The 13,788-nt window shown below is 41.6% G+C and overlaps 1 protein-coding gene across 3 annotated transcripts in view; it reads right to left on the bottom strand.

The window, feature by feature from the left end:
- Positions 1–13,788, bottom strand: part of pde8a (phosphodiesterase 8A) — a 54,504-nt gene that overhangs the window by 18,280 nt on the left and 22,436 nt on the right. For all 3 annotated transcript variants that reach the window (XM_023953284.1, XM_023953287.1, XM_023953290.1), the window contains 2 exons: positions 4,252–4,308; positions 1,519–1,709 (listed from right to left, as the gene is read on the bottom strand). In XM_023953284.1, coding sequence (XP_023809052.1) covers positions 1,519–1,709; positions 4,252–4,308 — 248 coding nt within the window. The remainder of the gene's footprint in view (positions 1–1,518; positions 1,710–4,251; positions 4,309–13,788) is intronic.

Genomic DNA, 13,788 nt, shown 5'->3' with positions numbered 1-13,788 from the left:
CAGACTGATGGAAAAGCCCATGGCATCAAATCAATGTATTTTCAGTTTTTCACGCTCCGATTCTCCCAGGCAGCCGGAGCCCAGTGGTGGAGCTCTGTGAGCAGGCCTCGGCCTCTGAAAGAATGCAGTGTACAGGGCCACTCATCCGCCTGTGGTTTCCCAGAGCCAAGGGTCATAAAGGCCCTTTAGTTTCCCCATCAGAGCTTGTGCGTGTACACCCAACATATGGATTGGCCAAAATGAATGGGGTTAACATACACACCGGGCAAATAAATGTTTGTAAATGTGCTTGGTTGGAGCCTAGGCTAAAGATAGAGAGCGGTACGGCCGGGGATCGTTTATTTCCCAGTGACATGACTCCACTAGTTAAGATCCAGTGGAAGCTGAGGAGCTCTGAAGAAGCCGGCCGTCACTAATATAATTACATTGACACGTGTACCTCCAGTGTATGACAGCAGTGTTGTAGTTAGTCTATCTTGAATTTGGTAAATAGGTGAAGAGTCAAAATACATTTGATCCAGTAAAGTAAAGTAAATTAATCAATTTTTTAGAGGTAATTTACATAACACTGGCTACCAACTGGTTTCTTTGATCATCATTTTTTGTTCAACATGTTTTGTTCTTTAAGTTTGTTCTTGTGTGAAATATACTTTTGTTGGAGACAAATTAATATTTTGTCAGCACAAATTAGCATTTTCTTAGCATCTTGTGTGCACAAATGGGGATGTTGTGTGCACAAATGGGCGTTTTGTTAGCACAAATTTGCTTTTCTGTGCAAAAATTAGCATTTTGTGCACAAGTAAGCATTTTGTGAATACAAATTAGCATTTTGTGTGTGCATATTAGCCTTTTGTGAGCTCAAATTAGCATTTTGTGAGCACAAATGAACTTTTTTGTACATAAAATAAGCCTTTTGTGTGCACAAAATAACTATTTGGTGCATAAATAAGCATTTTGTGTGCACAAATAAACATTTTGTGTGCACAAATTAGCACTTTGTAAGCAGAATTTGCTATTTTGTGCAGAAATTAGCATTTTGTGTGCACAAGTAAGTCTTTTTCTGTGTACACTACAAATGAGCCTTTTGTGTGCACAAGTAAGCACAAATTAGTATTTAATATCTAAAAATGATCAGTAGTAAGAGGATACTAAAATACTCATTTGTGTGGACAAAATGCTCATTTTTGGCAACAAAATACTAATTTGTGTACATAAAGCACTAATTTAAGGTTGTCAATTATTTATTTGAGGGATTTTTTTGTTGGATATTACTTCTAGGGCTCTGTACCTTTACAAAGATTATTAATAAAGCAGATTGTATTTGTTATTGATGTGTATTTCCATCCAAACCAGTTTTTTTGCTGGATAGCAACTTGCGGCATACAAAGTGATCGGTTTGTATGGTTTCACAAATAACACAATATTTTACAAACTCTTAGAGTACATGCAAAGCTTTAAAGACAAAAAGTACAAAAAGTAAAGACAAAAAGTACATGGATGGGGATTAAGGTTTCCTACCGGCACAGTGCTTCAGCGTCAAAGTGTCTGGAATGTCTGTGGTCAATGATGACAAGGTCATGATGCTTCTCTGAGAAGCATTCGAGAGCCGACTCGGGTGTTCGTGCCATCTTGCACCTGTAGTTGGCCTTCTCACACGCGCGGCAGAAGCCATTACTCTGACTATCCTCTTTGGCAAAAACTAAAAGTACCTGCAAGGAGAAGAGATGGCTCAACACATGTATCCCACAGTTTATTAACTTAGAGAGAGCTTTTGTTTTGGGGCAAATACACGATACACCACCTCAATAGAAAAAGTAAAAATACTTTTACTGTACAAAACTCAATATCTATAAATTGCAGGGGCTTAAAGCCCCCCACCAAGCATCTTTTCATCTATTTTCAAAGTGTTCCCAGCAGTCTCTTAATTATGATTTAGCTGTTTTTAGCCAAACTAAAAATCTGTGTTGTTTTCCATGACATAGTTTCTGCAGAGCAGCAGTGGTTCATTAATTCTCTTTATATATGTCCTCCATTATCAGAAAAATGCACCAAGAACATGTTAAAAACAGCAAAAGAAGATTTTCATTGGAGTGGGTCTTTAATCAGTCCATTTTTACTATAACTGGGCAATTCTGGGTGCATAGTACAAAAAAATGTGTCATTCAAACCCAGCAGGTGAAAGTGATGTGTGTGCAGAAATGTACCGTAGTAGTTTATTCTGGAAAGTAAAAAAAACAAACAAGAAAGACTAATGATCTGAAAACACAAACCAGCGTAGTTATTTATAAATGACGCGGACCCACTCTCAGCTGGAAGCACAGAGCGATTAAAAGCATCGGAGAGCTCCAGTAAAACTGACTTTGACACCACAGTGTAACAGCTGCTCTGAACTGTCGTCACTGTTTCAGTCATGCTCGTTTGCGCCTGTCGTCTTAATCAGCCTACAGCGTGACCTCAAACCTCAAGTGGACAGGCCCAGATTGATCAGGCTCAGCTAATGCTCTTGTGCGTCACAGATTTTATTGTCCGCTGGCATGATCTATGACACAATTAATCGAGGTGGCCTTGGCTAGCTGCAGCTCTGCTGCCTGCCAAGGCTGTGGAGGAAAGTGCTGCTGCCTCTGAGAGCTGCTTCTCTGCATGCTTTCATGCAGCCTCCTTACTTGCAGAAATGCTGGACAGAAGACTTGTGCCCAAGCGGTGCACTACTTTCATGAGTCACTCTCAAACAGACGTCATCTTCAGCCGGATGTAAAGAAAAGAAAAGCTTGTTCTGCTTTAGAGACTGCACACCTGAAGGGATGTGGGAACTTATTTTTAAGAAAACGGCATTGCCATTTGTCTTTGTAATTTAAGCTGACAAATGGTGTGAATTTATTTTAGTAGTGTAATGTAGTGGTAGTGAGGCAGAGATCAGTCTGAGAGAGTTGTTGCAAATGCAAACCATATTCCACATATACTCCATACAAGCAGAAATAATCGTACAGGTTGTAAATACATAACCTCGAAGTCATGCAGCTATGTTTGGTATGCACGGGGAATTAGAACAGAATTCCACATTGGGATGTTGGTAGAAAAGTCAACTTGGAGCAGAGCTAAAGGAACAGCATTATTCAGGCAGAAATAAAGTCTTCAACAAACCCAATTGCAACAGATGGAATAAAAATAGATGAAAAAGAGAGACAGAGATAAAAGGGACGGGCATTAAAATGAAAAATAGGAGGTAATATTTCAAAAGAATAAAAGTTTTCTGTCTACATAACATGAAGTTAAAAAAAGAGAGTGGGTAGATTTTATAAGAGCGCAAGAAAAGAGGAGAAGTGAAGAGGAGGGCATGACAGGATCAGCTGTGAGTGACAAAAACAGGAAAGGGATATCTTTCTACCTCGTTTTCCTACTGCAGCCACACAGGAGCACATGAGACAATGAAGCAGTCTGAACACTGCGTAGGTTAGAGAGCCCCTATTGTGCTGCTTTCCTAATAGTTCAATGCCCTTCACATCATTGCCGTTTAACTAAGGTGTGTTTAATTTGTCACAGTGTGCAACAAAAACTTATTATCATCTTGAATCTTTTATTAAAAATGACATAAAAATTGCGTTTGACTAAATATCTATTTGAAAAGCCAACGATTTGCCCACAAAGCTGTCAGCTTTTACATCTCCACCACCAAACGGATGAAGTTCTGATTTTCTTATTCTCTTAAGGCCTAAATATGATGAAAAGGCTGGCTCTTCCAAGTTCTCCAGTAACAGCAGCAACACATGCCAAAGGAGCAAACTGTACAATGAACCATTCAATGACAGAATTTAAATTCTGCAGCGGTCAAACTGCCGATCCTCTGTGTGGCTCTTCCATAAGGTGTTTGTTCGTCGATGTACGCTCCTGGCCATAAATGTTTGGCCCTGTTGCCATGACAGCCAGAGACAAGACTGCGCACAATACATCCATTAATAGTTTTGCTTTTGTCCTCTTCTTTGAATATTTGCATATGAATTCATTTTCTCCAGTTTCCTAGAAATGATCTCAGATTTCTCAGAGATGCCTCACTTCTGACTGGAAGCCAAAAAAAAAAAAAAAACATTGTAAAGAACTGATTCTCAAATACGCCCTCAAATATTTGCAGACCTATTTACCTCTGAAAAATCACCTAAAATATTCCAAAATTATGTTTAAACTTAAACACTCCTTTAATGCGTTCATTCACATCAGCATCACCTGCCCCAGATGTTAGGAACTGTTTTACGATACCTGAAGTGGATCTTTAAATAACTTCATTGGTCCAAATTGCACCTCTGTTAATGTGGTCTGAAAGATAACAAGAAGAACACAAACATTAGAAAAAAAATCAAAACAAATTATTATTTCTGAGCTTTTGTCAAATTAAAGCGTTCTCCGTTTATATGACCCACCGAAAAAGGGTTATGTATTGACACTGCTTTAGATGTTAAGTAGTGTGGAAGAGTTTACATCTGATGTTTGTTGCTTTTCTTTTCAACCATTGGCATAAATAGTGCAAACTGCTGCTGACTGCAGTTTAAATGACAGAGACTTGTCCAGATCACACAAACAATTATTTTGCATGTACTGTAAGTGCCTCAGCTCTGCAAAACAGTGTCAAGAGCATGCTCTTTTAGCAAGTGTAAATCTTGTTACAACTGACCACCTGAAGATCCTAAACAGAAATACAACAGTTCAGTGACGTGCAGTCAGGAGAGGCAGGTGAGGCTGTGCCTCACCTGTCATTATGGGAAGAAAAGAGAAAAAATAAATTCAATTATTATATTTAATCAGTAATTTGTGCTTTGCAGCCATTTTAAATGTACCATTTTTTGGTGTTTTTCCTTTTCAAAATCGCTGAATTTCCGCATCTGCCATTCAGATACTAAGTGACGTGCGATGAGGCACCAGCCCGCTGAGCCTCACCTTGGATTGCGCAATACCTATGCAGTCAGACGGTACTGCTGTCTCTCTGTATGTCGGTTCAATCACTTGTACTATATCAGCTGAGTTTACATAATTTAGCAGCTGTATATGATGTACAGTGTTTGTTTTTATAAATAACTGTATGTGAGGGACGTGTTTCTTGTGCTGAGCGCTAAACGCCGGCGAAAAAGCCGCTGGGTGAGGCCCGACATTATCGTGCCTCATGTTAGGGGGCGCCGGTGAGCCCTGAGATTATGAAGAAAAAAAAATAATGGAACAAGTGATAGCAAGCGGCAAGTCATTTTCTTCAGAAGGAGCGGCGTATGGACTTTATTTACAAGTAAAGGTAAGACGATAATAAGGTTTGTGCTTTTTTCTATGCTGCAGTTTATATATGAAAAAAACACATGTTGAAATGATATTTTAAACAAAACACGTTAACTGTTGTCAATCAAATGGTGAATAAGTTACTCAGTATGGTTCCTATGTTTGTAAATCTGACTGATGACGTCAGTGCCTCACCAGCCATTAACCTCACCGCACGTCACTGCAACAGTTATAGAATTTCATTCAGTTACACTGAAACAAAAAAACAGAAAATGAAAAAAATATGTATAAATTATACATGAAATTATACATTAAAATCCTTAGCAGTGTTCAAATCACATTCATTTGTTATATATCATGTATTTGAGTATAAAATAGTCACACTTTTGCCTAAAAAAGTATAAAATAAACTTAATGTGTGTGCATGCGGGGTGGGGGAGCAAAAAGCTTTGCTTTCTTAGTTTGAATTTAGTCAAAATATTAGCAACTTTTGAAATTGTTGTGCTATGTAACATCCTCCCAAAATCCAACCAAACGGATCAAAATATGCAGGTTTTCGCTGTTTTGCTTGCACAGTACTTACTGGGGTTTTTCCCAAAAACTTTTAATGTAATATTTGTCTTATATAAAGGTTATTATTCAATTAAAGACAATGTGACCCTTGTGAAATTATCTATTCAAAACGATAAAAATTATTCCAGCTCTTTTTGGATGTTTTTTTGCTGCACAAGGAAGGTGCAGGTTTTCATTTCAGTTTCCACCATGCTACAATTACGACAACTCAAATGAAGATATTTTGCACTGACAGCTTTTCATCTGATTGCATTTTCCTTTCATGAGCTTGCTCTTTGGTGTCTGCAAATAATTTAGCTTCCTTCCTGCTAAATAGAACTCAGCTCAGGGGTTAGTAACCACAGCAACCAAGCCCCTTACGGGCCGCCATCCCTCTAGAATTCCTCCTCTCTGTAAACAATCTACACATGTGAGAGGGAATACAAAGAGGAATTTCAGAGCATGCCGAGCCACAGTAAATCACTTCTTGCTAAATTGTAAGCCTTTAAAAAGTTCTGCGAAAAAACAAAGAGAAAGAGAGGGGGGTAAAAAAAGAAGAAAAGAAGCTGATTAGCCCTCGGTTGTAGTGGAATAGACGTCATTGTGACACTGGGCTGTTTGTTGTAGTTGTCCACAAACAAGGAGTATGAAATCAGGATGTCTACAAGCTGATCCTTTGTGATCATCTGATCTTTCACAGGCACGAGGACTTGGGTCTCATGATAGCCTCATGCGTGCTGAAAGGAGAACACGCATGCTGGTGTGTGCAGCCACACAAAAAGAATTAGTATGCACAAAACTGTCACAAACCGCTTCTACAAGAGCGTTTCACTCAACAAGACAAAGTTATTCTGTTTTCAAATCATATCTTCATTGTCTTCAGGACACTCTGAAAACTATTCATTTTGCACAGAAATTCAAGCAGCTTTTCTGTCTTTACTGCAGATAGAAGAAATAGTCATTTCAATAGTCCAATGCTAGGTAAACATGCCAGATTGTGATCACACATATGCATAGGGCACATAGGAATCATGTGTCCACTGCTCTGTTTGCTGGTGTATTAGATAAGGCCAGGCCCTTTATGCATGGCTCTGGACACAAAGCCTCAAACCAACTGTAGCCAAGCAGGAGCTGTGCACAAACTCCATCCAGGGAGACTTCCCTCTCCAACTGGCCATGACACAACCAATCAAACAGCTGCTGAGGTTGTGCAACTGGTATAGCTACCCTAAAACACACATTTACAAAACTAAAACAGTAAGCCAGCCTTGACAGGCAGAATAGTGTACACACATACATACGCACACCCACGCACACACAGACCCTGCAATGAACCATCCAGGCAAGCATTTGCATCTCTAAAACATCATGCTTGCAGTCAACCAGACACAAAGCAGAGGAAGTCTTGTGAGCAACTAGGCCATGTTGGCAAGCTCTGTTCATATGCCACACACTGCTGTTGGAGCAGGAAGGACTCCTGGAAAAAGGTTTGTTTACATTTTCCACAGGTCACATCTTTCTAAGACATGCTTTTCTAAAAGCAGGTTTAAAAGGGCATACGGTGTTCAGAGAATTAAGGTAAAAATATTGAACCGATTAAACACTTTCATGCTTAAAGAAAGGTTAACTACCCAGATAGCAAGAAGTCGTCAAAATAAATACAAACACACAGGCAGATAATTTTTATGTTTAATGAAAGAAAATGGCCACAGGGGTTGCAAGCCAGTTACTTCTGTGCCGGTCCCAAGCCCGGATAAATAGAGAGGGTTGCGTCAGGAAGGGCATCCGGCGTAAAAATTGCCAAAATAACCATGCGAATCATCCACAACACTTTAGACATACCGGATCGGTCGAGGCCCGGGTTAACAACGACCGCCACCGATGCTGTTAACCTACAGGGTGTCGGTGGAAATTTGACTACTGTTGGTCGAAGAAAGAGGGGAGGCAGAAGGGTCCGTGGCCAGAGAGAGAAGGGAAAAGGCAGGAACATAGGTTTGAGAATAGGGACTCTTAACGTTGGCACAATGACAGGGAAAGGCAGAGAGCTGGCAGACATGATGGAGAGAAGGAAGGTAGATGTACTGTGTGTGCAGGAGACAAGGTGGAAGGGCAGCAAGGCACGTAGTATTGGAGGAGGATACAAACTGTTCTATCATGGTGTTGATAGGAAGAGAAACGGGGTAGGTGTGATTCTGAAGGGGGAGTTTGTAAACAGTGTTCTAGAGGTGAAAAGAGTCTCAGACAGGATGATGAGCTTAAAGTTAGAAATTGAAGGGGTGATGGTGAATGTAGTCAGTGGGTATGCACCACAGGTTGGCTGTGAGTTAGAAGTGAAGGAGAGATTCTGGAGTGAGTTGGATGAGGTCATAGAGAGTTTCCCCAGAGGAGAGAGAGTTGTTATTGGAGCAGACTTTAATGGGCATGTTGGTGAGGGCAACAGAGGTGATGAGGAGGTGATGGGCAGGTTTGGTGTGAAGGAAAGGAATCTGGAGGGACAGATGGTGGTGGACTTTGCAAAGAGGATGGAAATGGCGGTAGTCAACACTTACTTCCAGAAGAGAGAGGAACATAGAGTGACATACAGAAGTGGAGGTAGGAGTACTCAGGTGGACTACATCCTATGTAGACGAGGTCATTTGAGAGAGGTTAATGACTGCAAAGTGGTGGTAGGAGAGAGTGTAGCCAGACAGCACCGCATGGTGGTGTGTAAGATGACTCTGGAGGTCAGGAAGAAGAAGAGAGGGAAAACAGAAAAGAAGACCAAGTGGTGGAAGCTACAGAATGAAGAAACTTGTGAGGAATTTAGGCAGAAGTTGAGACAGGTCCTGGGTGGTCAGGATGAGCTTCCAGATGACTGGGAAACTACAGCAGAGATGATCAGGGAAACAGGTAGGAAGGTGCTAGGTGTGTCATCTGGAAAGAGGAAAGATGGTAAAGAGACTTGGTGGTGGAATGAGGAAGTACAGGAATGCGTCCAGAGGAAGAGGTTGGCTAAAAGGAAGTGGGATGTAGAAAGGACTGAGGAAGGTAGACAGGAGTACAAGGAAGCGCAGCGTAGAGTGAAGAGAGAGGTGGCAAAGGCCAAACAGAAAGCTTACGATGAGCTATATGACAGGCTAGACACAAAGGAAGGAGAGAAGGACTTGTACAGGCTAGCCAGACAGAGAGACAGAGATGGGAAGGACGTGCAACAGATAAGGGTGATTAAGGACAGAGATGGAAAGGTGCTAACAACCCAGGAGAGTGTACAGAAAAGATGGAAGGAGTATTTTGAGGAGCTGATGAACGTGGAAAATGACAGGGAAAGAAGGGAGGAAGATGTGGTTGTTGTGGAGCAGGAAGTAGCAGAGATTGGAAAGGATGAGGTTAGAAAGGCTCTGAAAAGGATGAAGAGCGGAAAGGCCGTTGGTCCTGATGACGTACCTGTGGAGGTATGGAAGTGCTTAGGAGAGACAGCAGTGGAATTTCTAACGAGTTTGTTCAATAGGATTCTAGAGAGTGAGAAGATGCCTGAGGAATGGAGGAGAAGCGTTCTGCTTCCGATCTTTAAGAACAAGGGTGACACGCAGAACTGCAGCAACTATAGAGGAATAAAGTTGATGAGCCACACAATGAAGCTGTGGGAAAGAGTAGTGGAAGCCAGGCTTAGGAAGAAGGTGGAGATCTGTGAGCAGCAGTATGGTTTCATGCCCCGTAAGAGCACCACTGATGCCATTTTTGCTTTGAGAATGTTGATGGAAAAGTACAGAGAAGGTCAGAAGGAGCTGCATTGTGTGTTCGTAGATTTAGAGAAGGCGTATGACAGGGTGCCGAGGGAGGAGCTGTGGTACTGTATGAGGTCGTCTGGAGTGGCAGAGAAGTATGTCAGAGTAGTTCAGGACATGTATGAGAGAAGTATGACGGTGGTGAGATGTGCTGTAGGTCAGACAGAGGAGTTCAAGGTGGAGGTGGGACTACACCAAGGATCAGCTTTGAGTCCCTTTTTGTTTGCTATGCTGATGGACAGGCTGACAGACGAGGTAAGACAGGAATCTCCCTGGACAATGATGTTTGCGGATGACATCGTAATTTGCAGTGAGAGTAGAGAGCAGGTGGAGGAACAGCTAGAGAGGTGGAGGTTTGCTCTGGAAAGAAGAGGCATGAAGGTCAGTCGTAGTAAGACAGAATACATGTGTCTGAACGAGAGGGATCAAGGTAGAAGCGTTAGGTTACAGGGGGCTGAGGTGAAGAAGGTGCAGGAGTTTAAGTACTTGGGGTCAACAGTTCAGTGTGATGGAGAGTGTGGAAAAGAGGTGAAGAGGCGAGTGCAGGCAGGTTGGAGCGGGTGGAGGAAAGTGTCAGGAGTGTTGTGTGACAGAAGAGTGTCAGCAAGACTCAAAGGAAAGGTGTACAAGACAGTGGTGAGACCAGCTCTGCTCTATGGGTTAGAGACGGTAGCAGTGAGACAGAGACAAGAGGCTGAGATGGAGGTAGCAGAGATGAAGATGTTGAGGTTCTCCTTAGGAGTGACCAGGTTAGACAGGATAAGGAACGAGTACATCAGAGGGACGGCTCATGTTGCCTGTGTTAGCGACAAAGTCAGAGAAGCCAGACTGAGATGGTTTGGACATGTTCAGAGGAGGGATAGTGGATATATTGGTAGAAGGATGTTGGAGATGGAGCTGCCTGGCAGGAGGGCAAGAGGACGGCCAAAGAGGAGATACATGGATGTCTTAACAGAGGACATGAAGTTGGCTAATGTTAGGGTAGAAGATGTCCATGACAGAGTGAGGTGGAAAACGATGATTCGCTGTGGCGACCCCTGATGGGAAAAGCCGAAAGAGAAAGAAGAATGAAAGAAAATGGGTAATCTTTTATCAAACTTTTAATCAATAAATGTTGTTGTTCAACTTTCCTCACATCCCTTCAGGAGCTGCCACAGTGAATCAGCATTCACTGATCCGCTGCGGTGTTTTGGCAGAGATTTTTTTTAACGCCGGATGTTCTTCCTGACACAACCCTGTATTTTATTCCGGCTGGGGACCAGCACAGGGAGACCCAGAGCTGGGGTCCCCTTGTGGCTACATAGTAAACATTTAATCAATACAAATTGTTGAAATGATAGTAAAAGGGTGGAGGTTTAATAAAAAGTCAGTAAAAGTGGAGGAAAAAAGAATTTGATCCAGCAGTTCAGGACCACTTATAAACAAATACGTTAAGCCCTTGGTGCCTGAATTAATTTCCAGCTACGAAAATGAAAAAACTGGTTTAAATGCAAAGCTTGAAGAAAATCACCCACATGTGCTTTAAACGTGGCGACTTAACCCATATCTGAGCTTTCATTATTTTTCGGTTCATATGGATGATTAAAAAAAGATAAAAAAATGAATTGATTTCTTTATTGTGCATCAAAATATTTGATGCAAACAACATTTTCAGTTTTTAATTACAACCAACCTTTTGCTGTGCAATGTGAACATTTTTACTACCTCTTTTCGGACCTGCTTCCAGTCTGTATATAAGGGGCTATTTACTTAAACTGGGGTTTGTCATGTTTGATATTGGAAATTGAAATAGCTATGCATAAACTATCTAGCCAATGTTCTTAGACAATATTGACTAAGATTATAGCAAATTTCTGCTGTACACTCATCCATCTGTTATCCAGGTTTGAGATGAGAGAGCTGGGGATTACGCAAAGATGGTCCGAGCTCTGATTCCAGCTTCTCTTTTAGTTTAGTTTAGTTTTAGTTTAGTTCTTCTAAATTATTTTTTGCAAGGCCCCCCCTAGGAAAAAGAAAATGTCCCCCCCCCCCCCACACACACACACACACACACACACACTCGCAGCAGTGACTATATATTAGGTTAGTATCTATAAAAATTGTGTAAGTATACCTAAAATTGTAGCTTTTAACATCAACAAAAGAAAAACAATATAAATGCACTTTCAACAAGTAAAACATTTATTTTGCCACACAGAAACCCTGTTATTGTCTAAAACAGAGAAGAAGCTTAAAGTGCCTGAAATAAAAAATCTGTCATTCCTCCTTTAAACTAGAAACATTTTGACCAACTGAACCATTTGATGCTGAGAAAAATAATTAAATCAATAAATATTATTAAATCTAAATTGATCTGAAACATTAACGCAGCAGCACCAATATATTTAACATTTTTAGTCTGAAGAATTAGATAAAAAACATAGTCTTAACATTTCCTGTTCTGGACTAAAGCTTGTAAACAAAACCACGTGACTGAGTATCTCTTCACTCATTGGTCAGGAAGTATGAGGGCAGGACAAAGCAACCAGAGGAAGTCCTGCACTTTTAGTTCATTCAAAGTTTATATTTCGCTCCCAAATTTTGAACATCTGTCTTAACGTCAGGCTCAACACTTTCTAGTCCCTTTTTTGGTCTGGTGGAGGCATGCTGCAGAGCGGTTACTGGCAAGAAGACAGCTAAGAAGGTACGCTAAGAAGTGTTTCTGACATATAGATTGTCGGGGAAACAGTGAGAAGCAATGTGTCTCAAGTTAAAAATTGTATTAATAAGTCTGCATTCATCCAACCACATTTCAATGAGTTGCTGTGTCTCATCGTTTTGGTGTTATGGTATCATTTTGAGGAAAATTCTGCTAAGGAAACTACAAGGTAGCTTTTAGGATGACGTCCCAGCAGCACCTGTCATTGCATGCTGCGTAACGAGACACAGAAAAGCATGTAAGAAGTGTTCTCAGCTGTGTTAAAATAAACGTTCTAACACATAAACAGCTGGACCCTTCTCTTTTGAATGCTCACATAGAAATGGAAGAATCGCCAGTTTTTTGGTTCCATGCAAAAGAGAGCATAAATTAATCTGCAAGTTTGCAGTCAAAACACTTGTCTCACAAAAATGTGATATTTGTTAAATGGCTGCAGTAAACCTACCTGCTCTGCCCAGCTTTGGCCTTCATAAAAAAACATTTAGTATTCCTTCTACATTTCTTGCTTGGGCTGATCTGACCACATGAAAGCTGATGCTTGTTTGTGGTCATCCTGCGTTCTGATTCAACACACCTAATGCATCTTAATAGTGAAGCTGCTTCTCAGTGAATCCAGCCATATAGATGTCCCGCTCCTCCTCTCCAGCCAGCTCCTCATGAACACACACACACGCACAGGCACACACACTAAGCACAGCGGAGGGGCGGCCTTCCACTAAAGGGAAAAACAGGAAATTGTATGACATTGTTCAGTTTGCCGACATCAGCAGTGACAGATAGAGTAAACAGTTTCCTCCACCCCAAATAGAGTACCGGGATGCAGGGAATCTTGGGATGCTGACAACACCCGTGCCATTTATAGAGGGGGGGTGGCAGGGTCTCCCCATTCCCTGATCACTATATCTCTCCTTTTGACAGTGCTGTCTTTGTTCACAACGCTCCCCATCTCACTTCGTTCGGAGGCGAGCCCTTCCTTTAGTCACCTCCACATGACACGAACATTATCATACAAACAGATGAGTCCCCACCAGACACATTAGACAAGATCAGCATTTTTGCTTCACAATAAATGTCCTTGCAGCCCAAGTTAGGGTGCTTTGCATGTGCTTGTGTTTTCCCACTCTGAAAGTGTGGACCAAATGGAGATGAATCAATGTTCTTGATTAAGTTCGATTAAGGCCAGCACTCCCTGCCACATGTGTACGAGTGTGCACACTCTGTCCCAGACAGACGCACACGCAAGATCTACTCGAGCCCTCACACTAAGTGATGGGCTAAATGGCACAGAGCGACACTTCGGCCTCATCTCACGCTGGGCCGCTCAGATCGTAATGTTAACTGCCCATGCTGTGTGTGTTGCCTCAAAGAGAATTATTCACTTTCATGTGTGCCTGCCCACAGGTCTGAACTGCTCTGTAACGATGAAGTTTCACACTCGTACTTAAATCAGAGAGTAACCTGAAAAACACCACAAACTGGTTTCGTCAGACAACTTTTCTTCGAGGGAACAAAATGTACGTG

This window comes from Oryzias latipes, chromosome 3 (assembly GCF_002234675.1).
Source record: "Oryzias latipes chromosome 3, ASM223467v1".
NCBI classification, from domain to species: Eukaryota; Metazoa; Chordata; class Actinopteri; order Beloniformes; family Adrianichthyidae; genus Oryzias; species Oryzias latipes.
The sequence above is the reverse complement of the archived record's forward strand: the minus strand, read 5'-3'. Positions and strand labels throughout refer to the sequence as shown.